The sequence below is a fragment of the Vespa crabro genome, chromosome 1, assembly GCF_910589235.1.
Source record: "Vespa crabro chromosome 1, iyVesCrab1.2, whole genome shotgun sequence".
Lineage (NCBI taxonomy): Eukaryota > Metazoa > Arthropoda > Insecta > Hymenoptera > Vespidae > Vespa > Vespa crabro.
The window spans coordinates 19,013,727-19,040,386 of record NC_060955.1 but is presented as its reverse complement, the minus strand read 5'-3'; the positions used below and the strand labels follow the sequence as shown (position 1 = coordinate 19,040,386).

Genomic DNA, 26,660 nt, shown 5'->3' with positions numbered 1-26,660 from the left:
TACCCCAAGAAGAGAGGGTATAACTTCTCCTACCACTTTCCTTTTTCAATCACGTTGACCATGCTCGTATTAACCCATTAGTGCCGAGTCCTTTCCTCGATTCATTACGTTAACTCGTTCAAACATAATTTTTTAATACTCGATCCTTGAGTTCCGTACAATTCCCTTATTAGTCGTCTAATTGATTTTTTTTCTGGTGTCTTTTTTTTTCTTTTGGTTCTCTTTCGAGTACGAAGTTATCTTTGACTAGTCAAAAAAAGATTTCTTTCGATCTCTCCCACGAAGAAAGCGTACGTGACTAGAAAGAATATCTATGTAGAATCTTAACGAGAGTATATATATATATATATATATATATATATATATATATATATGTGTACTGTATTTTATGTTGTATGCATGTATGTATGCATATATGCATGTACACATACATGCATACATCGAGGAGGTGCGATCCGTGCGTTGGTCTTTCTGTTTTTTTGTCCGATCCTTCACTTCGGTTTTGGTAATAGAGACGACGAACCGAGAGGACAATTTGAAAATCTTCAAGGGATTTCACTGACTTTCGATGCACATGGTGGTCGAAAGCCACTGGGAGGTCTTTATCTCAGCAGGAGCCCCAGAATCGCTAACCACGTGTCGAGTGCATTGAAATGAATCGAGAAAGAAAGTGATTCGACGATGTCTTCCACCTACTTGATAATAATCTCTATTCTCATTCATTGACCATTTCTCAAAGACATGTGAATAAACGTTATTTCTTTAATAGACATTAAAAAAAAAAAAAAAAAAAAAAGAACAAAAAAAAAAGAAAAACATACAACGAAGTTAACGTAGCACGTGTCGATTACACGTATACGTCTCATTTATTTTTTCTTTTCGGGAGCCACCGTTTTTCACCTTACACTCGGCTCAATATGTTTTCAGAGTTTTTACAAGGGATTCTATATTTTCTAAGCTTTTCTTCGGGTAGTAGTAGTAGTAGCAGGTTGCTTTTGGGTCAAAGAAGAGATTTGTCTAAAGTAATTTGAGAAGAAGCCGGTTGGTATGCTTTTTTCTCTAACCGGTGTGAAATCGAACTCACTCAAACAAGTTCGTCCATTTCTTGTTCTTTTCTCTTTTTCTTTTCTTTTCTTTTCTTTAAAATACATTTCAATGTTCTCGATAATTTTCTTTCTCTCTCTCTCTCTCTCTCTCTCTCTCTCTCTCTCTCTCTCTCTCTCTCTCTCTCTCTCCCTCCCTAATTTTTTTATTCCATATTTCACATAAATCAATGCAGATGAAGGAGAAGACAACCAAGAGAAACGAAAACAGGAACACCGTGACCCTTTGTAAATAATCAATCTCGGAATGTGGGTCAAAGAGAAATTTCGATTGGTAAGCAGTCACCACCACCAGCAGCACTATCACAACCACAACCATTACGATGGCAACCACCATCGTCTATATTTATACGGGAGGCATTTTTTGTACGGCCATGTCCTAAACATCACATCCGCTGAGGTGCTTCCTTCTCTGTACTTCTTCCTCACAACGATGGTTTGGCTCGAACGAAGAAAAGCTAAAAGAAAAGAGGGAGTAATATCGGTGAAGGAACCACCGCCTCCTCACTTTCAGCAGCTTCAAACATCCGCTGCACCAGCAGCCGTCGTCAGATCTTTTACCTCTTTCCACTTCATCCCTCTTCACAATTTTATCTCTTTCACCCTTTTGCTATCTCCTTCCTCTTCCTCTTTCGACTTTATCGATCTTCATTAAGCGCTCTAAGAGGACTTTCTTCCTTCTCTTAAAACAATATTACTATCTATTAAAACAACATTATCTATCATTCATAATTTACAATATTTACATTAGATTATTAATTGATTATTTATTATTTTGTGTGTTATCGTTTAAAACGAAGGATTTGTAAATCGTAAATATTGGAAATACTCAACCGAAGTTACATCCGTTCGATTCGGGAAGGGAAATTTTTAAAATTATCACCCTTCACCGAGATACGGAAGTCTCTTGAGATCGGATGCTAAACGCATCTGGATCAAAGCTACTGGACACAACGAGTTTCTACAAGAGAAACGACATTAGGAGGGGAAGAAAATAAGAGAGAGAAAGAAATAGGGAGGGAGAGAAGGAGAGGGAGAGAGATGTCCGTCGTTCGTGAACGGTGAGACACGTTCCGAAGTAGAAAGACCCACGTGCAAGGCTATGAACCAACTCGAATCACCAGCTGCCGATCCATCGCTGACTCCTGGAGCCCTGGAGTCGATCTAAAATTAGCAAGAGCAGCACCCCCGCCTAGCCCTTACATGGCCACGTCATGGGCACACGCTCGGCTACTTTCAGAGAAGAAAGCAACAAAAAAAAAGGAAGGGAAAAGAAAAGGAAACAATAATAATCGCGACTTGCCCGGCACGAGTCGATCGTGTGCGATATCCCACAGCTGTTGTTTCGAGGGAGGCCTCGTGTTTACTTCGGTAAAGATCGACGACGACGATGAGGGAAAATGAAAGAGTTAATTGCTTGAGTCGTCTGAAAAATGAAAAGAAATTACGAGGTTTTAGATTTTGATCTAAAAAAATGTATCTGTCGATTCTTCATCTTCGATTGACCTAGTTTATTATATTGTAAATGAGATTGCCTGCGATGTTTTCGAACGAAACTCTCTTTAACATCCATCATTTTTTATCATAGTAATTAAGGCAGGAAACACTGCAGTTAACCACATGGCTTCTCAATGAATAGACGCGACAACCAATAAAAAAGATCACTAACTACAAGACAATAAACTGTGTCCTTCGGAGGATGTTTTTATTATAAAATTTTTATTATAAAATTTATAATTTTCATTTTCTCTTTGTGAATTGAATTAAATTGAAATTTATTAGAAAATTAGACAGTCAATGTTCTTGTCACGATTTATATTGAATTTTCTAGTCGTTCAGTAATCGTGAACATGTTTGACATTGATGTCATAAAGAGGAAGAGTTTATGAATCTTCCCTGGTAGTCCTTCCGAGTTCGTTGCCCTTTAATATTTGGTGGGCCAGAGGGCCACGAAAGAAGAAAAATCCTTTCGGTCTCCTCCTCGTGGTACAGGAGAACCTCCGTCTGAGTACATCTGCGCCGAGCGGATGCAGCCTGCATTTTATGGCCGCCCAATGCAACCGATTCTCGTTTCTGCACCCGCACTCACACCCTACTACCACCTTCAGCACGCGGCACAACGACTTCTATAATTAGATTTCCTTCTTCCCTTCAGCTTAGACACCTTCGACCCACGTACGATTTCTCTTTGCATTACGAATCATAGAAATTTGACGGACATCCCACCCTTTCTGTCTTCGTCTTTCTTTTGAGATATCACTCGTTCGATATTGAAAAAAGTTGGATAATCTTATAGAATTATTTAAGGATTATTGGATAATCCTTAAAGAATTTTTCCTTCTGATTTCATTTATTGCCTATGATTAAATAATGTTTCCTAAGATTTATTTCTTTACATTAATAATTTATATTAGATATAATTTCTTTTGCTATAGCAACGTTTAGTATAATTTATGTCGAATTAATCAAGTTAGTCGGAAATGTATTAAGCGATTCGAAAGAGAACTACGATCACTATGACATTAACGAGTCATTCACAGATGTCACAGGTTTCCACTTGGCTATTTCGAACAGGTTGCGCTCGGATCTATTTTTTGATCATTGGCAACGACCGGATCCATGGATCCGTATTCTCGACGACAGGTAGGCAGATAGGTAATTCAAATGGCAGCGATTAAATCGCTGGCCAATCTATAAATGTGTCCCGTCGTGCCAAAGGAGTGGCATCTTCGTAATTATAAATATCATTTAATTGTTGGTAATCAGCCAGTATTCTGAGTCTCTAAAGAGGGAAATTTATGATCTTTACTCATGACAGAGAATCTTGTCGGTCACGACACACCTACACTTTTACGACTTGCAATAAAGGCGATTTTGTAGCACTGTGACAGCTAACCAGTATAGTATCTTCCTTATTTTACGATCGTCGAATCGATTTATCGAATACTTTGGCATTATTACAATTAAATGCTATGCAAATATATTTGTAAAATAAACAAAAGACCTTAAACAGATTTATTTCAAAAGAAATCAGATATTCTTTTTAAATAATCTAACGAAAAATTCATTAGAGATTACGAAGGGATAGCAAATGTTTTAGCAGCTTGGCAACCTGACCCGATTCGTCCCTGATCCGCATGCAAATACGAGCTAAACTTAGAGACGTTCGATTTTCCTCCTTGTCGACGACAGATCGTGTTTTCGTCTTTGTCGACCTTAATCATTCCTCGTGGACTCAACTGTGCGCTGACAAATTTACACAATATTGTCGTAGGCGAGCACCTTTTGCTCCCATTTCGCAGCTGATCGAGCGACACCTTCATAGGACGTGAATGTTTCCAATCATATAGCAGATTTATTAAGGACAACTTGGTATATATATATATTTTTTTTTTTTTTTTTAATTAATACATCGAAGCAAAAGAATTTATCGGTTTCAAGAAAGTCCAAATTTTTTGGATGAATTCCCACGATATACGTTTCATTCAAGTAAGACTTTAAAGAATTACGATAAGGTGGCTGATGAGCACTCTATATGGTGAGCCTGGATTCCTCAATGGGCCACTAGAAGGGAACGTTCTGAATGAACGTGCACGCGTACTTACTCATGTTACCTTATGTAATACGAACCATCTTTTGTTAACGTATAAAATTAAATGATCTTCAGGATCATTTGATTTACTTCCAATCTAATTTCAATCTAAACAATAGAATTTCTAAACAATTAGACGTCAATCAGAAGAGAATAATTTGTAAATCTAATTCAATTTAATTTTGATATCTTTGATCGTTTCTGAATGAAACAAAAAACACATGAAAATTTCATAGAAATGTATTTTTTTAGAATTGGTTAGAGTATCTACTGTGTTGCGTGTGAAAGCGATCTCGTGTGTGTGTGTTCGCGCGCACGCGTGTGTGTACGTATATGTGTGCGTGCGCGCGTGCGAAGGCGAAGACGAAGACGAAGACGAAGACGAATAGGAAGGAACCGAATCTCATGAGGATGAAAGGAGACGAAAGAAGGGCGCGTGTCGGTCGCGTGCCGCTCGACGAGATGTGACTCGGTGTCTGCGACCCTCTCTCGTCCTTTAACCCCTCCCAAACTACAGTAGCGGATTTCACGCTTCCGCGCTAACCTCCGACACAGTTATTTTTTTCTTTGTTTTTAACCTGACAATGAAAAAAATATTTTATCTTATATATTGGCTCTGAGTCTTTGTGAAAAATATTATAAGTTAATGATGCTGACATATCAATTAATAGAGTTCGATAATTATGAGAAATAATAAAGTGCCTCTTTAAATATATCCATTGTTCGAAGATAAATATTAAACAAATTTTTATTTACGAAATGTAATATCTCGATATATCGATCAGAATTGATTTTATTTAAATTTTTACTGTTACCAAACGTTGTTTATGAAATTTTTTATACGTATAGATTATGGAATTATTAATGTGTTAATTAAGAGATGATTTTGAAGAATCACGATCAATCGAAAGTCGACCGTTTAAATATCGTAGGGACATGTGTCGTTCACCGCAGGGCGAAGTACCTCTTGAATCCATCACTGTACCCTTCAGGACCACGACCTTAGGCCCCTCATCGTCTCGTCTACTTCCTCTTCCTCCGCCCCCTCATTTTTTCATCTTCTCCTTGAAGCCGTCTGGACTATGGCAATGGAAGAAAGAAACCACCCTGAGTATATCCAGGGTGGTAAAGCGAGTTCGTCTTTTGCCGTGTGTAAGGATTTAAAGAAGACAATAAGATCAAGGGAAAAAGAGATAGACATGTTAGATATAATCTTTTTCTATCTAACGATCAGTGATTCGAGATAACGTGTTAACATAAGCGCCTACACATTTCGTCTTTTATCATCCTGACGATGAATTTTCATTATTTTTTTTTTGCAACGATAGAAATCTACGTTAACATTTCCTACGTTTTGAAAAAGTAATAATCTTACCATTCTATTTTTTTCTCTTACGCAAACATTTTATTCTAATCACAATTTACATACAAATTTATTAAAATAAGATTTAAGATTTTGTCATGGTTTCGTAAAAAGAATATAACTTTAGGAAATTATCAATTATCAAGATGATTTATCATTTGATCCTTCTAAAAATGATTGTTTTAGTAGGATCGAAAAAGATAATAACTTACTGACCGAACTTGTTCTCGATCGAAACGGTTAAACTCAATGGCAGCATTCGTCTGTTCTTGACGCATGTATAACAAGAAAGAAGAAAGAAATAAAGGGGAGAGAGATAGAGAGAGAAAGAGAGAGAGAAAAGGGGGAAAAAACGAAGGAATTACTCGCGTAAAGGAAAGGGAGAAGGAAGGGCCCTCTATCTCTTCCTCCGTCGTCGTCTCGATCGAGATCCGCAGACGGTCCGGTCGAGTGTAGAATTTCGTCGTGAAATTTTGTGAATGAACCCTCGTGACTCGCGCTTTTGAATGGAAACCGACGGGCCAGTTTTTACGAAAACACCACTGCCACAGGATGCGGGTGCGTACAGAGAGACAGAAAGATAGAAGGAAAAAAAGAAAGAAAGAAAGAGAGAGAGAGAGAGAGAGAGAGAGAGAGAGAGAGAGAGAGAAAGAGAGACGGGAGCTCCCTTCACTTTTATCGTTTTTTATGTTTCTCTTTTCTTGTTCAACGGGAGAGGGTGGATAAAGAAAGAGAGAGATAGAAGATCGCCAGCTGATCGCCTCCGCCTTTGAAAAGGTTTCGCAAAATGCGAGCACGTGCTCGTGTGCGTGGCCTCCTTTAGATTTGCATGCTTACTTGCCACCTGCAAAGCCGGATCGTTTCTTATTCCGATTCTTGCTCAAAATTCATCATTTGAATTGTACTACTTTCTTTGTTCCGGTGATATTTCGTTATTACTCTTTTAGCGATTTTTTTCAGATTCTTTAACGTGTCAAACGCTATGTAATGGAAATTATTAAGTCTATAAAAAATATACAGGGAGTCGGTAATAGTCAGTTTTATCGAAAATACAAATTATTGTACTTTATCTGAAATACAAAAATATATATATATAATTAATTTATCTGTTATGATAGATGTTCGATGTGAATGTCATCGCTTTCGATACACTGAATATATCTATTTCATATAGTTTTACAAATTCTATCATACAATTTGGGACTGAAATATTGTTGAAAAATTGTTATTTGTAGAACTCCGTCACCGTTGCTATAGATAGCAACAGTAAACTGACATATGCCGACTCTTGTATATATGAAGTAATATCATCTTGAAATCTATTTATTGAAGATATGAAATCAAAATGAAAGGAAATGCATTTTAATACAATTTATGTCTTAATAAATATATATATATATATATATATATATATATATATATATATATGTATGTATGTATATATACTCTTTTCATTGATTTTTTTAAAAACATATGTCGATCTGCTAATGTTATTACATCGAATGATCGATAAATTCCTGATCGATATCAATTTTCTTTGTATCTTATATGATGGTTAGAAAGTTGGTAGTGTGAGATAATGGGATGTAGGGATTTTTTTTAAGACATGAATTTGTTCGATTCTAATATTATTACATCGAATGATCGATTAATTCTCGGTCGAAATTATCTTCCTTTGTATTTCATATGATGATTTGAAGAAGGGTAGTAGTGGGGAGGGGCAAGTGGCTGTACGACGAGACATAAAAAAAGCAATGCAAAGGGTGGTGTGCCAAGAATGGTGGGGGTAGATTCGAGGGTCCGAAACAGGCTGCCGCTCGCTGTCTCTCCGGAAGGAACTGTCTCCCTTTATCCCTGAAGACATTCCTTCCAACACGAGCCAACGTACTCTATGACGGTGTTCTCCCACTTCTATGTACCACATACACACATACATACTTACATACGTCCCCTCTCCCCGTTAACCTTTTGCACCCAGAACTAAATTAAGAATCGTTCCGGTCGTCGTTTTCCCTCCCTAGCCTTGTCAGTTAATTTCTTATTTTTTTTCTCTTTTTTTCTTTCTTTCTTTTCTTTATATATATATATATATATATATACATATATATATATATATATATATATATACTCGCTCGAATTTTTTAAGATTAAGATCTATTCAAACTATTCATAAAAATTAATCACGAATGAAACTTCATAAAAAATTTTTGTAATAAATCCAAACGATTGATATGCTTGTTTAAATGTTACAACAGGATATTGTCTATGTTTCTTAATGATTCATCATGTTCATTGTCTAAAGGAAATAGTAAGAATCAGTTTCTCTAGTGTCATTGCACTCGACGGAGCCCTAGGCGCGAAAGTACACGTAAACGGCTGAAAATTTGTGCTGGCACGCGACCAAAATTTCTCCCTTTTCTTCGTCTTCCACGTTTTCGTCTTTCATCTTCCAGAGAACGAACCTTGGTCGGAGACTACGGCTGGAGGGAATCAAATTCGTCCTATCGTCTCGCCGTCTTTCCTTTTTATTCTTTTATATAATATATAATATATATATATATATATATATATATATATATATATATATATGATATATAATATGATATTTTTATATACCTATTTATAATTTCATTTTTCCATTGATAAGTATAAAAAATGATTACATATTTTATATATATAATACAAGTATTGTAAAAATTAAAAAAAAAAAACCGATAGAAAGTTCTATCTTCGAACGTGAAGAAATATTAGATATTCTATGAAATATGAAACACAAACGTGTTAGTAGAAAGGTGAAACGTCGCCTGGTACGTTTGGCAAGACATCAAACATACATATTTTGCTAACGAAGTAACGCCGGACAGGTCTTACAGTATTCTCATGAAGAAGACGAAGAAAAAGGAGGAATGGAAGGCCACCTAGGCGGCTTTTCCACCTAGTCGACAAACTAAGAGGATGGTAAAGCTCGGGATCTCTAACTTCTAATCTTTCCTGTCTTACCTCTCACAACTCGCGGATGACCGTGGAATAGGAGAGAGAGGTGGTTTACCCGGAGAACGCGACAGCTGCATCGAGCCACCGGCCTGAAAATAGCTCGACAACCCCATGCCGAGACCAACTTCTCTCTCTCTCTTTCTCTCTTTCTCATTCTCTCTTTTTCTCTTTCTCTTTCTCTCTCTTTCTTTCTTTCTGTATGTCTGTCTGTCTTTCTCTCTTTTTCTCTTTTTCTCTTTACGATCTTTCTTTCTTGATTTCTCCCGTTTGAAAAGCGACCCACCCACGAACCTTTTAAACAGCAATTGCGTGCTTTTTCCACTTCTCTCGTTGAGGAACAGAAGGAGAGTTCAAAAGCTAGAGATGATAGTGATGGTGGTGGTTGACACGTTCGTCGAAAAAGGGAGTAATCTTTAAGCTCTCATACGACGAGTGTTGATTTATCATAGGAGGGAAGCAGGCGTTTCCGGATTGTTTACGTACACTATGTAATGCTCTAGACATTACTCGTTCTCCCTATCCCCAAATTCGTCCTTCATTCTAGGAGGATCATTCTTAATGACTTGTCCTTCGTCGTTTGGTTAACAAAAAATTAAACTTCTCTCAACCTAATATTTTCCCTAAGAACTATTTCTTCGTACCTAATCTCTCTCTCTCTCTCTCTTTTTCTTTTTCTTTTTCTCTCCTTTTTTCTCCTCTTCTTCTGCGGCTTTCTTTGAGAGCTGAAGTACTTAGACGAGCTCGTGCCTTCCGGCTTTACTTAATTTTATTTATAGCATTTATAACGCGTGGATACGAGAATTACCAACTCATAGTCTCTCTCTCTCTCTCTCTCTCTCTTTCTCTCACTCTTAAATAATCGTAACTTTTTATTTTATTTCATCGTATCTCGTTAAAATAAAACATGTATTTTCCTTTTTATTACTAATACACACACATACACCCGCACGCACATGTACGTTAATATTTTAAATTTTCCTATAAGTCGAAATTATATATCTTTATTTCCATATCTGTGGCTATAAGGAAAAAAGCCTGATATCATATCTAAAAATTCGAGTACGATATGTACTAATTGTGCTGTAGAAAATATAGGATTTATGTATGTATCAAAAAAAAATTTATATATGCAGCATAAAAAGAAAAAAAGGAAAGATTGTTAAACGATAATATTTCGAAAGTGAAAAGATGTGTAATAAGACATTTTTCCTTACAATCATATATATATATATATTTAGTAGATTACTCGATAATTCCTAAAAAATGTAAAAGTAGAAATATAATTCATCTAAAATCAGTTTTTGTAGAACTTTGTTTCTAATCTAACCTCATGCTCTTTGTTGTTACGCACGTGGTCAATCCGTAAAATTATTCTATCTCTCTTCTTAACTTCCTCCTCCACACCTGGAGCCTCTCCAAGATTTGCCGAAAATACTTTACGCTTGGCGTCCCACCGCGAGAACACCTTCGGGCACCTGTAGGATGCTCGTCGTTCGCCAGAAGAAAAACATCGTAGAAGAAGGCGAAGAAGAAGAAGAAGAAGAGTAAGAGGTAAAAGAAAAAGAGGTTCGTAGAGAGGTGGAAGAAAAAGGCTCGAGCGTGGTTAACCGCGATGCAAACTTATCACGCCGCGTACACGAATAATAAACACGCGCGAACGATGACGATACACACTCATGCATCCGTCCTGGCAGAGACTCGGAATTGCGTCAACGAGAAGAGTAGAGAAGAGACTCGTGACTTTATTTTCGAGCGCGAACGCGTCGATACGCGTGCTCGATCACGATGTCGATCCTACTTGGACACCTGTTCACTCGACAATGATACGATCGTTCGAAATAATAAATGAGGAATCTGTAAAGATAAATTTTTCTAAGAATTCTAACAAAATTTTCTAAGAATTCAATTTTATTTATACTGTATAATATAAAAAAAGAAAAGACGTATCTACTATATTTTTTGAAACGATAAATATATATTGTAACTTAAACTATTTTCATAATTATTGATTCATACGTACACTATAATATACGTATATATACGTATGTTATACGTATATATATATATATATATATATATATATATATATATATATATGTGTGTATGAAACATTTAGAGTTGTTTGTAATGAAACGAAACAATTTTATCGACCAAATCGTCTTTTTAAAAAAAGAAAAATGAAAGAAGGAATGTCGATTGCTCTTTAACTAAGTCCGACTGGCGAGAAAGGCGTAGCAAGGAACGTCGTTTCTATCTGCGAGAAGAAGGTGGTAGACGGATATAACGGCTACGTCCTCTTCGTCGTGTCGTTGGTGGCTATGGAGGATAGAGAAGCAGGTTGGTGCGCTGGGTGGTTCTTCTGGCGCGACGCCAGGCGTCCGCCGAATTTAGCACCGCGACGCTGACTAACTCGCGTGGCATTCATTCAATAGTCGACTAAAAAGCCCCCCTGATGCCTTCCTTGCATACTCCATTCTTTCGAGAACTACGAGCCGGCCGTTGTATCGCGAAAACATTTACATTGTCGTTCGTTACACTCGAATCTCCGGTTTTCGATGGTTATCCAAAATGGCGCTTAACAGCATTTTTCTTCTCTCTCTCTATCTCTCTCTTTCTCTCTCTTTCTCTCTCTATCTTCAACGTTGCACGTTAGGCTTTATTTATTACCTCCCAAGCTGCCTCGAGTCGACTTAAGCCGAATTCTAACGTGCAAAAAAACAAACTAACGTCTCGTGAAAATGTATTTTGTTAAAATTACAAAAAAGAAAATGGAGTATACGAGATTAGTTTTCTTCAAACATACATTGATAGCTCACGTTCGATTCACCGTACGGATATTTTTTTAAATGTTAATTGCTCGATTTAACATGATGAAGTGTGGTGGCGCATATCGGTGGCGTTGAAAATACAGCATTTTGCCAAAGCATTGCTCGCTATCACTTGACGCACAACGAGATTGAGCGAGAGAGAGAGAGAGAGAGAGAGAGAGAGAGAGAGAGAGAGAGAGAGAAAGAGAAAAGTTCTATTTTGAACGGAAGCACGATCAGTGTGCCAGACAAGCGCGAGATGTATCTTTTTATCTCGCTCTTTCGATCATAAAACTAAGAGCAACACGTTGTTACATTTTCTTGATAAAATGTTCAAATGTCCAAATTTGTCTCAACGAATTGTTTTTTTTATTCTCTTTATCGAAATCATTTTGTACAACGTTTTCGAATAAATACAATTTTATTTGTCTCTAATGATCTTTTTTTTTGTTATCATTTGTTATCATTAAATATTGTAAATGAATCGTATAACGCAGAAGGATCAAATTTCAACCCTGTATTCTGGTCCGGACGTACATGTTTCCTGGAATTAGAGGAGACATTTGCAACTCCGATGACCGTACCTCTCCTGGAAGTATCACTCGTCTCTTCTCTTCAGCAAAAAGCCCGTGTGTGTTTCTCGATGAATCACGTCCTACCAGCTTTGCATTACTTTTTGCTTTCGAGTTATACTATCTCTCTTTCTTTCTCTCTCTCTCTCTCTCTCTCTCTCTCTCTCTCTCTCTCTCCTTCTTTTTCTTTCTCTCTTAATTTTCGATGTTAAAAAAGCCGAAGGAAGGGAAAAAATTTTTTGTTTTTTCTATTTCTACGTTGGGTCCGTTACAGTTAATGAGCGTGAGCGCGTGCCGTCGATTCAACGTCGAAGGGCCCTTTTCTCCCTTTTCTTGCCGACCTTCGTGTTACTCGAGATAACGAAATTTTTAAATCGTCTTTCTCTCTTATCTTCTCGTTGATTTTGAACTGTTAATACTTTTCTTTTTTTTATAATGAACTATTTCAATGACCGAGAACAACGATAGTATAACTTCATAGAAGAGATATCGATCTCTAAGGAATACCCTTCGACCTTCTCAAGTCTCCATGCAATGCATTGATCCGTGCCAACAGGAATCACGCTGTACTTATACGTATCAACGTAAATTTCATGAAAAATATAGTATTTATTCTTTCGCCTCGTAAAATAATCGAAGACTTTTGTATAGAAATTGTGGTATAATTATATATGATGGATCATAAGCATGAAGGAGAACAAAAGATAATTTGACAATTTCATCTGAATTATTAAAAAAAAAACAAAAAGATAAAGACTAAATCATAGAGGAATGGTCAACATAAAATGAATCAATTCAAGCTAAAAACATTTTTAGCTTCGTCTTACGAATACGTACCTAGTGACACATTCTTATATTTTTAAGGAAAATTTGATCTTAATTTTTTCCTTTTCTTTTTAATACATATTTCCATTAACGAGCGATCCTCGATATTTTTATCCATCCCACGCGTGCTATTAATTATCTCTTGCTTCTATTTAATGACTCGAACGTCCACCGGAACAAAGATATAGAAAAAAAAGGGAAAAAAAGGAGACGAAAAAAAAAGAAATGTAAAAAGAGAGAGGGAAAAAAAGGATAAGGACAATATTCCACGAGGTTGGACGATCTTGCATGAATAATACCTTCGGTCATTCCGGCAATAATAATAGGCACTGGAAAAAAAAGTGATCGCCTACATGAATAAAACGGTTAACGATAAGGGTGGTTTGTAGAAGGTGGTAGAAGAGAAGCTTCTCAGCTTCTTTGGTCCATTCTATATTCCGAGCTCTCGGTAGGTACGTGCACGCGCGAGAGTTTATTATCCGCACTCGAAGCGATGAGATTCCCGTACGCGTGAACGCACACTATTTAACACGTAATACATAGAAACTAACACATACCTACACACAGATTCGTGATCGAAGGAGGGAACGCGTGCAACTTGCCAGCTGAACGAGAAGAAGTAGAAGAAGAAGAAGACGAAGACGAAGACGAAGAAGAAGAAGAAGAAGAAGAAGAAGAAGAAGAAGAAGAAGATGAAGAAGAAGTGGTGCTGGTAGTAGTAGAAGAAGAAGGCAAAGAGGTAGATGAGGAAGGGAAGAGAAGAGCGAGGGAGGCTGCGCTCCTATATGTAGCTCCGAATCTTAGCCAGAGGAACTATTGCGCCCGAAATTGCCGAGGCGTACGCACCCCTGGCCCGTAAAAAACGCGAGGGTTTCGTGTCGCACACGAGACTCGCTTATTTCGATTTACCTCTTTATTACTTTCCCCATTCCCCATCTTCTCTTTCGTTTTTTCTTTTTCCTTTTTATTTTCCTTTTTCCTTTTTTTTCTTTTTTTTTCTTTTTTTCTTTTAAATATTCGAGGACACCAAATCGCGTGTGTTGGTTCAATGTGAGACTTCGTTCGAAGTTAGAATGCCATGGTTTGTGTGATTCTTTGAGGAAAGATCAAGTGGTGAGGAAAAGGGAGAAGACGAAGAAGAACAAAGAATAATAAGAGGAAAAGAAGAGGTAGGAAGATAGCACGGAGGAGAAAATGCCGAGGGCTTTCCTGATCACTCATCGCCGATACAATGGCGTCGAGGAGGAGTTCGATACTTCCGCTGGAGGTGCGAATCTTTTTATAGTTTCTTAAATCGTCAAGACGTCGTGAATAAAACGTTGCGATCGATATTTGAAGTTCGTGATAATTCGCGAATGACTTAGATTTATTTTTAAATGTCGGGGGTTGATAGTTGGACGTTAAAACGTTAACATCAATGATTTTTTATATTTATTTGATAATGAACGCTGAAAGGAATTGATATGATCTCTATATAGCTAAATAATAAGAAATTTATATAATAATAAACGGGTCATTTTTTGCAAGATCAATCCTTTATTTAAATTTTAATAAATTAAAGATTTCGTTTAAATCGTTAGGAAAGATACAAGAGAATAAGATTTAGTTAACAACGATTGAACGGTAAATTTTTTAGAGATTTAGGAATAGGAGATACTAGGTGCGTCACGAAACTCGCACGACGCATACCGTCGCGATGCCGTCAACCCCTCCAAACCCTCTTTACAAGCGCAACACGCATACGCGCTCGAAAATACGCGGAATGAGCGAGAAAGAAGAGAGAGAAAGAGAGAAAGAGAGAGAGAGAGAGAGAGAATGAAGCACGCTATTTCCGTTCTCCCCAAAAACGGAGCTGCGAGCGAACTCTCGAAAGTGCCTGCGTGTTTCACGAATCATCCCGAATTTACTGCTCGGATTTACTGCTCATAACCGAATCCATTTGGTTGATATAAATCGTGGAAAAACCCCTGTTTATTCCGGAAGCGATAAAACTCATGAAATAGTAACAGCGAAGTTTCTCGCGAAGTAAAGTGAGAAAATGAAAGAATGAAAAAAATAATTAGCCGTATAGAATCTTCTTCCTTCTTTCACTTTTTCCGTTTAAAATAAACTAACTGAAGGTATTTACTTCATGAGCTAATTCAAGCTTATTCGGCCACGAAAGAACCACCTGTTGAGTTTAACTATCGATAAATCAAGAGATGTATTTCTATTTTCAAAAGAGGAGTAACATAAGTAATCTATCATTATCGAGATTCGTCTATCTCATGTCAAAAAGGTTTTTAAGATGCTTCCATTTTGTACTAAGTGATGTTAAAAAGAGCAGGCAGGAAAACTTCGAGATGTCGATAGGAATTTATGCGAGTTCGAGGCTTATTGGAAGTTTGCCAGACTAACTTGGTATTGTTAACACTCGAGCTTTCAACGTTTCGACGCGAAGCCGTCGATATGCTCGAGTACATTGAACGCACGAGGCATGAACTTGATAATCTTAAAATATTGAGAAGATAAAGAAAAAAAAAAAATTATTCTTTTTTATATACAGGTCAAAGTCCTGAACGAGGTGTTAGGCTAGCCGAATATGGTAGTGCTCAGCCTACTTCCGATGGTGCTAGCGAATGCGGCAGCGAGACCTCCTCGGAATGTCCGGAAGAATTGTACAATCTTACGAAACTTGCGGAAGTAAGCCTTGCTGCAGCAGCCGGTACCTTAATTCATCCTAACAATTTGATCTATCAACGATCAAGTTCACCGAGATATACCGATCCTACGGAAAAATGTAGCAGAGCAGTTGTGCCCAGAACGAAGGATCATCATCATCATCACCATCATCATCATCTTCACCAACAGCAACGTCTTCAGGAACGGCGAAATACCTATGAAGAAGAACAAAGTTTGGAAAGGACGAGATTCTTTTTCGAGAGTATCGAAAATGAACGAGAGATGCTTGGGATTAAAAGACTATCGCCTCCACATCATCGTCATCATCACAGAAATCATCATCATCATCAGACAAATCATCCCCGGGAAGAAACTCCCTTCGTGACGGAAAACAAAATTGAACCACCTCCAAAGGCAACTAATGTCAGCGAATCACCAAATCCTACCGCTCAACAAGCTCGTAGAACTATTCAGAGTAATTTAGAAAATGCAAAAAGCGAGGACAACGAGGATCACGAATGTCCTGATTGTGGAAAAAAATATTCTACGTCCTCCAATCTAGCCAGACATAGGCAAACACATAGATCGCTCGGTGATAAGAAGGCCAGGAGGTGTCCACATTGCGACAAGGTTTATGTAAGCATGCCTGCCTTCAGTATGCACGTTAGGACTCATAATCAGGGCTGCAAGTGTCACTATTGTGGCAAGTGCTTTTCCAGGCCATGGTTGCTTCAAGGACATATACGCACGCACACAGGTAAGCAACAATACGACATGGTCAATGAAATTACTCAAATTGAACATAATTGAGAAACGAACTAAATCTTTCTTCTCTCTTCTTTTTTTTTCGATTACAGGTGAGAAACCGTTCAAGTGTACAATTTGTAACAAAGCTTTCGCCGACAAGTCAAATCTCCGTGCACATATCCAAACGCATTCGAACACAAAACCGCACGTGTGTGCTCGATGTGGCAAGGCATTTGCTTTAAAGTCTTATCTTTATAAACACGAAGAATCGTCCTGTATGCGAGCGCATCATCGCTCCTCCATGGAGAAGAACGAATCGACCGAACGAAAGATAACGTCTAACTCATCGATAACATCCGGTAGAACGAACGAACCTGTTTCAACGGCTTTGGATGCTTTGAACGACTTGCAGACTACGACAACGACGGCAATGGCCACGACGAGTACAACGACAACGTCTTCCTGTATGACAGCTTCACCAACCAGCGTGATCGTTCCACGTTTAGGTCTTCAACATGATCAAACCTGTCCACCATCAGCATTTTCAGCTATCATCAAACACACTGGTGCTACCGAGAATGTTACTCCACCACCAGCTAAGCGTCCTTTCAAAGAACTTGATGGGAAGTCGCAAGAGATTAAAACCACTGAGATCGTTTCCAGCATGGTCATTAGAACCTCGGTGATATCACCCAATCCAGAACACTTGGGTCGATTCAATGAAGCTAAAAAACCTTCTAATACCTTTGATTATTCCGAGTCAACGAGAACTTCGGCTTTCTCGAGACCCACAACGATGACACTCAATTTGGCGATCGCGTGAAACAACGAAAAAAAATTTCGATCTTATCGACTAGTTTCTTTTTATTAGTCTCCTATTTTATTTCCTTTTGTTTTTATAGAACGAAATTGTGTAATCGAGGTGAGATCAATTTTACTTTGTTTCGATGCCAAAGGTGTGTCGATTTCCGACACGTGATGACGAAGTGCCGAATTTAAATAATGATCAACGTGCATTACGTGAACGGGTATTGTCTAAAGTATCTTCCTAATTAGGGACCATGTAGAGAATAGTTGTAATTAATATTAACGTTCTAAGACATCATACGCATTATATCTTTAAATGACGTTCCCAGGGTTCTTTTGATTGATCGTATCTTAAGGACATCTTTTTTTTATTTTATTATATTTCATTATCAACGGCTGAATGATCGTCCAAATTTCTACGCTATTTGACGAATTTTCCAAAACAAGGGACGTCATGTTTTTATTACAAATCTTAATTAAATTACAGTGACATTGATATAATTATTTTATAATTAGATTCAACAATAGAATCTCTTCACGTGCTCTTCAAGGCAGCTAAAAAAGGTGCCTCGCGGATTGTATATAATCATACGAGCGTACCTAATTACACGAAGAACATTGACGAAATCATAGTGATATTAGATCTGTACAGTAGAATTTACGAATTGTTTTTAATTAAGGTAGTACGATCGATTTTAATATTTCATAAATTCGAGTAAAAAATTTCTCGGTTTAGATTTAGTCCAACTAAAATAATTAATTTAAGAAATATTCTCTTTGTCAAGTTCGTATAAGAAATCGTGAAAGTAATCGTAAAATGTTTAAATGGATTTAAGACGATACTAATTATCGTAAAATTACTTATATCTCTAATGTATTCTATCTGTGATTGAAAAAATTTTAATGATAAATCTTATATGTTGTATGTATGTACGATGTAGGTTGCAGTATATATGATAATTAAGAATTTTTCTTCATTTGTGTTTTATCCTTTACCGACTGTCGGTAAGGATCAGAGTGTGAACTAGTCGAGTCCGTTTTGCTACAACGAGCGCGTAACCCTTCGCATCGAAGCGACTCGTTATATTATTCTTGCGAGTCTTGTTCATTCTTTGTTCTAAGAATTAACTTTCCATCGAACGATGAGATATTGAAAAATATAAATGAACATTATCGCAGCTCGATAAAGTAGGAATTGCCACGAGTGAGGTGGTTACCACGAGAACTCGAGTGGCAACGGTTATTAATATACGAAAGGATATAATATTATTAATATTTACTCAAAAACAAAATTATTGTAAGATAGTTTTATATCTCGTTAGATCAGTAAAAGGATCAATGATATTATGTAATATCCTAATTACTGATCAAATTCGAGTATTTACATCTTTTCTTTCTCTTTCTTTCTTTCTTTTAACATTACCGTAGTAATCATTTTACTCGAACATTGTAAATAGCATTCCCAATTTTGTCATATTTAGAAATTAGATGAACGTGATGCGTAGTCATATTATTAAAGACAGTTTGATACGCTGTTTATTGTAAATAATTGTATGTGCCATTTGTAGTATCGGAGTGCCTTATGTGAATATTTTACTCACTTTTTGTACGAATTGTGAAACTATTTGTCCATCGCAACAAGAAATATATATATATATATATAAATATATACATATATATCTATTATCATGTACATAATTTTTGTATTTTCCTTTTCTTCAATAACTAATATGAAATCATTGAACAAGATGTAAATTCCCATTAAGAGAAGTAGTCTATGTCAGTTACTCGTTTTGTTTTTATTCATTGGTCCCATTATCGGATTGATGAACCGTACGATCGTTAGTAATGCCTCGAACTATAATAAACAGAGAGTTGCTGTATTTAGTAAATGAATTGAAGTCAATAATTAGGACATACGAAGAAGAAATCATTTCGATCGATAACGATGACGATGACGACCATGTCAACGTCTTCTTTGCATCTCTTATCCAGTCATGCAAAGAGATCGATTCATGTCAATGAAAATTAATGTGATCGATACAGTTAAATTTTCTCTATAAGAATTATATATTTTATCTAGTAATCAGATGTTATATATAAATAGAAAAGAAAATTAATATAAAAATAATTGCATAGATAAAAAACAAATCTTTCGTTTATATAACATATATATATAAATTTAGTTATTAATGCAAAATTGGAATTAATTTCATAGATAAAAAACACGATGGTCTTATCTTTCATTTGTATAATATATATATATATATATATATATATATTAGAGACAACAAGTTTAAGTTATGAAAATACAAGATCTCAATTGTGTGAATACACATTTCGTAGTATCAATATTTATCGGACTTCACGAAAGTATATCTTGGTTGTTGCCGGCAAAGACACATATTCACATCATAAGTTTAGGTAACAAGATCCGCATGAAGTCGAGCGAGAGTAGAGATAACGCAACACTCACAATATGTCTTCTTCTTAGAATTCTTTCTATCAGTTCGCAAGAAAAAAAAAATGACAACGTTATTTAAATGATGTCGACCGATAATAAGTAATAAATCTTTTTCTAACATCGTTTAAAATGTTCATTTGAAAATTTTCTTTTATTTTATTTCGTCGAATTTTTGCAATAACTTTTTAAATCGATGTTCCACCGTGAAATGTGCGAGTATGAGTGAACCGGTAAAGAGGAAGTGGAAGAAGAATAAGAAGAAGAGAAGGAGTGAACAGAGTGGGAGTTGACGACTCGGCAGCAACGAAGATCAACGTAGAAATTAATAGTAGAAACGTCCCGAAGAGGCACAAGCCATGCGGCCAATCCTCTTTATCCTGATCTGCTTCATAAATACGGCATTTTCGTACTATTCTGTAAGTTCGTTATTATTAATAAAATTTTTATTATCTTGTCTTTCGTATTTCCTTTCAAAAAAAAATCTCTAGAAAATTATTTTAAAAGGGATTTTAAAAGCACGTTCTTCGAAACTGCAATTATCCGTAAAATGTGCGAAAGTGAAATTATTCGTATAAGTTTTATCGGATTTCAACTTGTTGAGAGTGCATTAATTTACGTTATATTTTTGCATAAATTTTCTGCGTAGTTATGGAGACTATTCTCCTTTTCCATTAGAATTTAGATAGACGTGCAGAAAAACATTTCAGATAATTTCTAAACATGCTTTTTGTTCGAACGAATGTCTTTTGTTGTCTTTCTATCGAAAAAAATAATGAAAAAAGAAATTATGAATAAATAATAATTAATTATTATTTAATTATTATAATTAATAATTATTTTATTCTAATTGACAAACGTGTATCGTGATTGTTAAATTGTTTATTAATTTAATATAATCATACTGTCGAATTAGAACAGGTTAGTAGCACGGATCATATTCTGATTCATGTGACTAGAAGATGTTTCTAAAAGAGATTTGAAGATCAGAGTTCACGAGATAAACGGAACCGATATGAAATTACTTGGCCTGCTCCCGATTTGTCTATCCTGCCTTTTTTTAGCTCTACTTTCTTCCTCCAATAAAAAATTATTGTTAGAAACATACGATATGATATCGTGAAAGCTCGTGTTTAAGAGAAAATCAAAGTCTCGAAATCTTGACTAACTTGAATGTGGTATGATGAAATTGACGTTAAATCCGATATTTTATTTTATTTACAGAAGAAAACTCGTTTTGATCGTTCGATTAATGACAAGTTAGATGAGTCAATCAACAAAGAATGGGCTTTCACTGATGATCAAACGGTAAATTGACAATTCAATCTTTCTCTCTATTTACCGTACTAGGTATCCATAATGATAGACTATTAATGATCATTCTTTCATCGTTAACAGTTTTTCATCGCTTATAAAGATAGAAAAGAAAATGCTTGTTATCTGGAGAAATTGAAAGAGGATCACGTAAAACATTATCAAGATGTTCGAATAAGATATCGCGAAAAACAAAATTCAAAAATCCTTTATGTTCCAAATGAGACATTAACGAAGCTCGAGGTAAAAGTCTATTTAAATATGTAACCAAATTTTTAGAATAATTTTCATGACCTCGATCATATTTCTTTCAAATCAGGCATGGCGTGAAGCAGGAGGTCGAATCGTAGATTTTTGTCGAGGCCGTAATATTTATCTCCTTCAAGAAACTAAACCAATTGTAGGAAATGATTTGGATCCGTTCTTAAACGAGATTCCAATTGATGAAAATGATATCTCGTCGAAAAGAGTTGCTGATGTTGTATTGATACCGCTTCTCAGTCGAGCTAAGAGAGAAATTCAATTAGAGAATCGAAAAAAATTGAACGAAGAATTCGAGAAAATTCGAATACGTCGTCAAACATCACAGTTTCGTGGAAGGTTCCGAGGACAAACTCAATCGCAATATTTAAATCTTGGTAACGACGGACAAACAGAAGGCAAAGCCGAAGCGGAAGCAACACAGCAGTCATCTCGAGCAGTTGTTGGTATGTATCGATAATTTCTATTATATCTTGATATTCTAGGATATCTTATCATTTATTGAATTTAAATATTTCAGCTGGTAATCATGGTATGGGCCAAGCACAAAGTATGTCTTCAAGTGGAAATGGTTGTGAAGACTGTCCAGGATATCAACCTGATTATGCTCTTCACGTAGACCAAATTCCAGGTAAATTACAGATTCAAGGATTGTCTAAGGAAGGACAATATATTACTGGACCAGGTACTGGTGGAACTCCAGGAAGAATGATAGCGGTAGATTATCCTGGAAGTATGGTACCTGGCACTAGACCAACAGAAGGGGCTGAGCAATATCCTAAAACTATAGTTCCTGGATCTACGGTACCAAAAAGTACTGATTGGCAAACTTATCCTGGAGGAATTCAACCAGGAACTGGAACATATCCCACTGGACCAATTGAACCGGGAAGTGTAACACCAGGACAATATCCTGGTGTTGTACCAAGTGGAGCTTATCCAGGTGCATTTGTGCCAGGAGGTGTTCCAACTTATCCTGGAGGCATCATACCAGGAACAACAGGGGGTGGTGGGCCTGGTGGTACTCTTCCGGGAACTGGTGTAATGTACCCTGGCGGTGTTCCACCTGGAACTGTGCAAACCGGAGGTGATGTGGTATATCCCGGTGGCACCGTAACAGGAAAAGAAGCAATAGAAGGAGCTGGAGTATATCCTGGAGGTACTGCACCCGGAACTATGCCAACTGGAGGTGGTGTAGTATATCCTGGTGGTACCATAACAAGAACTACTGGAGCTGGAGTATATCCTGGAGGTGCTGCAACGGGAAGTGTGCCAACTGGAGGTGGTGTATCTTATCCAGGTGGACCCGTAACAGGAACTACTGGAGTTGGAATATATCCTGGAGGTATTGCACCGGGGACTGTGCTAACTAGAGGTGATGTAACATATCCTAGTGGCACCATAACAAGAACTACTGGAGCTGGAATATATCCTGGAGGTACTGCACCGGGAAGTGTACCAACTGGAGGTGGTGTAGCATATCCAGGTGGACCTGTAACAGGAACTATAACAGGAGAAGCTGGAATGTATCCTGGAAGTACTGCACCGGGAACTGTGTCAACTGGAGGTGATGTAGCATATCCTGGTGGCACAGTAACAGGAACTACACCAACAGGAGGAGCTGGAGTATATCCTGGAGGTATTGTACCGGGAACTGTGCCAATTAGAGGTGGTGTAGCATATCCAGCTGGACCCGTAACAGGAACTACTGGAGTTGGAGTGTATCCTGGAGGTACTGCACGGGGAACTGTACCAACTGGAGGTAGTACTTATCCTAGTGGTGATATTCGAGGAACTATAACAACAGATGGTGGAACTTACTCAGAACCTGTAAGAGGTACTATAATACCTGGACGTGTTCCATCAGAAGCACTACGTCGACCTGGAGAACGTTACCCAGCAGGTATCGTATATAAACTGTGACGATAGAAATGTAGCTTTATGACGTTAGAAATATAATTTTATGGACAATTACTTTTTTCAGAAACTTCAATTCCAGGAGTTTCTTATCCGACTGGTACTGGGACAGGTGGAACGGTAACATATCCTGGTGGAGTTCCACTTGGAGTAGACACAACGGGTATTAGTGGTCAAGGAGTTCCTACTGTGGGTGGTAGTGGAATGTATCCTGTTGGAATTCCTGGTACTGTTACGGGAGGTCCTGCTTATCCTGGTAGAGTTGTCACAACGGATGGAAGAGGAGTTTCTGGTGCAGGAATTATTCCTAATATTGTTACATCTGCTAAAACAGACGTCGGTACTTCTATATCGTATCCTGGAATACCATCTGGAATACCGGGAATTAGCACTCCGCAAGGTGGAGTACCACAACCAGGTATGACTAGATTTATAACTCCAGGAACCGTATATCCAGGAGCACCTTTACCAGGAAGCGGAGCTACTGGAGTGACTACTACAGGTGGAGGTTATCCAGGTTCTAGTGTATTTTTGCCAGGAGGCGTTGGAACTTATCCTGGAAGTGTCATACCAGGAACAAGACCTACAGGAACAGGAGGTGTACAGTATCCTCCTTCCGGAATACTACCTTCTGGTCAAATTACAAATATTCCTAGTATCCCTCAATATCCTACTATTAATCAATACTATCCAGGTGGAATCGGCGGTCAAACAATTCCAGGTCAATATCCAGGAAGCGTCGGTACCGTAGAGGCGTCACAATATTATCAAAAACCTAAAGATATTTCGCTCACGAGTGCAGAAGATGATGGTGCAGATACACAAGCAGCTAGTTCCGTAAAACAAGTTGATTCTGGTACAGAGGCAAGTGCATCCGCCCAAGGTAAATACGGACAGGGTACTGCACAATCTCAAGTGTCTGGAATTTACAGTGGTTCTGCATCATTTTCGGCGCAAGCTGGTACCCGTGATATTAATAGAAGTGCTCAAGCTGAAATAAGTGGCGGTAAAGATGGTGCTGTAAGTAATGCAGAAGGTGTTGCTGGTCGTGGAAAGAGTCAAGCTCAGGTTCAATTAAATTCTGATTCTGGTGATACTTCGACGGGAGCTCAAAGTAGCGGTTGGAATCATGGAACAACCTCTCAGGTGCAAGCCAGTTCCAAAGGTGGAATGGCTGATGCACAAGCTAATGGCGAAGGTAGCACTTCTAGCCAGGCACAGATTGGTTTTCAGCCATATTTAAAAAATGATAATAAAGTTGAAAAACATTCGCTTCCCTTCCGAGGTGGAGGCGCGGCATCTGCTCAAAGTGGAGCTCGTAGAGGTCAATCTCAATCTCAATTACAGGGATCATTTCAATATGGTATCACTTATACCGGTGCTGCACAGGCTGGCTCAGGATCTGGCGCAGCAGCTTCTAGAAAGCCATTTAACTTCAATCTTACTAATTCTGAAATTTATAGGTCATATAAACCAAGTAATATACCATCCTTATCTAAAAACGACGCCACGGAAGTAACAACTGTCTCGAGTGACGCCGATTTTAGTCGTATTCAGGCACAACGGCATGGTTTACAGACTAGCTCAAGTTCTCGACAAACGGTTGTTAGTGGTATATCAAAAGAAAAAGCAGAAACTTCAATGAATAGAAAAGAACAATCTATGGACAACAAACATGCAGCTGAACCAGTTTATGGGGAGGAAGAATACGAAGATCAGTATGAAGACGAAGATTATGATTCGCCCGTTAGACAAAATCCTCCACCCAACTTAGAAACTTTTTCTTCTAATAAAAAACTAGAAGATCAACATCAATCGCAAATGATACAGATCGGCAATGCTAATCGATATGATGTTCGAGTTACTCAAGACTCAAATACTGCACAAGAAGGTGACAGATTACAACCAGGCCAATCCTTACCAGGTTATACCATTCCACCTGGTTTCCGTGGAAGAGTATTATCAATTGCTGGTGATGATACAGTTGCTAAAGGCGATGGGAAAGCTCAATCGCAAACTGTTGCACTAATTCCAGCGCAACCAAATAATACTCCTGAAAACAAATCGCTTGTTTCGGAAACACGATCGCTTCGTAACAATTATCCTCGCTTTACAGGAACTCCTATTTCTAAAAATAATGGTGACCACCTCAACGCTCCTACTCGATCGTCATCTAATAGTTTTCTTACACGTGATTTAGATAAATCGATTAGACCTAGTTACTATACTGTAACAAATAGTGTCGCTGGTAAAATAGATGATAACAAAAGCTCTCAAAAAAAATACGAACATCGATATTATACTAAAAGTTCCACGTGTGGATATTTTACATTTTCTTGCAATATCGTATACGGTTCTAATGGTAGAACAAAAATTTGCAAACCTAAAGTACCAACATATCCCGATGGTACACCAATGAAGTGTTAATTAATCACACTGTGTGTATTATATTATTATTATTATTATTATTATATATATATATATATATATATATATATATATAAACATATTGTATTATTTTATAATATTCACTAGTAAAATTTTTATTGTCCATTTAGTTAATATACGTAATCTCTTTCATAGATTGCTTTCTGCCATAGAAATATGTATAATTGAAGAAAACAAATATATCGTTCTTTAAATAAGTAACTATTATATAAACATCATAATTTCATAGGAGAGATTATTATTAGAATATTATTATAATTATATTTCTAAATGAGCAATATTTCTCTTTGAAAATATTTTAATGCATGTTATCGTATTACTGCCCAACTGTTATTCATCGATTTACTAATAAAGTACATTCGGAATAAAAGAAGAGTATTATTCGTTTTTATTCATTCAATCATAAGTTAATTTTTATGAGTCAATAATTTAAAAATACTTTTACTCTGACTATTTCTAAAAATGTTTGTTCTCTAGTTACAATTAGTATAATATATCTCATAACTGTAACACTAAAATCACGGGCACATAGGTAAATGCATTATTGCTTAATCATATTCTACTTACATTTTCAACATTGACATAAGGATTTGAACCATACGAATCAGGTATCATGACTTGTACATTTCGTAAGTCTTTTAAAAAATTGCAATTGCGTGTGTTATTACTTTTTCTTATAATATATACAGTGTGTACATACATACAAAAAATTATAAAAAATATAAAATTTAAAAAATCTAAATCTTCATTAAATAAAGATGTACAAATTAAAATGAAGAAATATATAA

At 36.9% G+C, this 26,660-nt stretch overlaps 2 protein-coding genes and 1 long non-coding RNA gene across 5 annotated transcripts; 2 read left to right on the top strand and 1 right to left on the bottom strand.

The window, feature by feature from the left end:
* Positions 1-1,187: 1,187 nt before the first annotated feature.
* Positions 1,188-4,099, bottom strand: LOC124429012. Its single transcript, XR_006943361.1, has 2 exons — positions 1,665-4,099; positions 1,188-1,561 (listed from the first exon to the last, which is right to left on the bottom strand). It is a non-coding gene; the product is annotated as an uncharacterized LOC124429012 (long non-coding RNA).
* Positions 4,100-14,070: 9,971 nt separating this feature from the next.
* LOC124424302 (zinc finger protein 77) lies at positions 14,071-19,164 on the top strand. Its single transcript, XM_046963148.1, has 3 exons — positions 14,071-14,523; positions 15,802-16,674; positions 16,775-19,164. Exons 1-3 carry the CDS (start codon positions 14,451-14,453, stop codon positions 17,485-17,487), a joined length of 1,659 nt encoding a protein of 552 aa, XP_046819104.1. The 5' UTR covers positions 14,071-14,450; the 3' UTR covers positions 17,488-19,164.
* A 102-nt stretch (positions 19,165-19,266) lies between these two features.
* Positions 19,267-26,631, top strand: LOC124424287 (elastin-like). Of its 3 annotated transcripts, none has more exons than XM_046963134.1 (7): positions 19,267-20,351; positions 21,157-21,240; positions 21,331-21,489; positions 21,566-21,953; positions 22,028-23,410; positions 23,492-24,748; positions 24,888-25,087. In XM_046963134.1, exons 1-7 carry the CDS (start codon positions 20,292-20,294, stop codon positions 24,941-24,943), a joined length of 3,387 nt encoding a protein of 1,128 aa, XP_046819090.1. In that variant the 5' UTR covers positions 19,267-20,291; the 3' UTR covers positions 24,944-25,087. The 3 variants fall into 3 exon arrangements, with proteins under 3 accessions (XP_046819090.1, XP_046819080.1, XP_046819073.1); XM_046963124.1 differs by having other exon boundaries at positions 23,492-24,787; XM_046963117.1 differs by having other exon boundaries at positions 23,492-26,631.
* Positions 26,632-26,660: the final 29 nt, after the last annotated feature.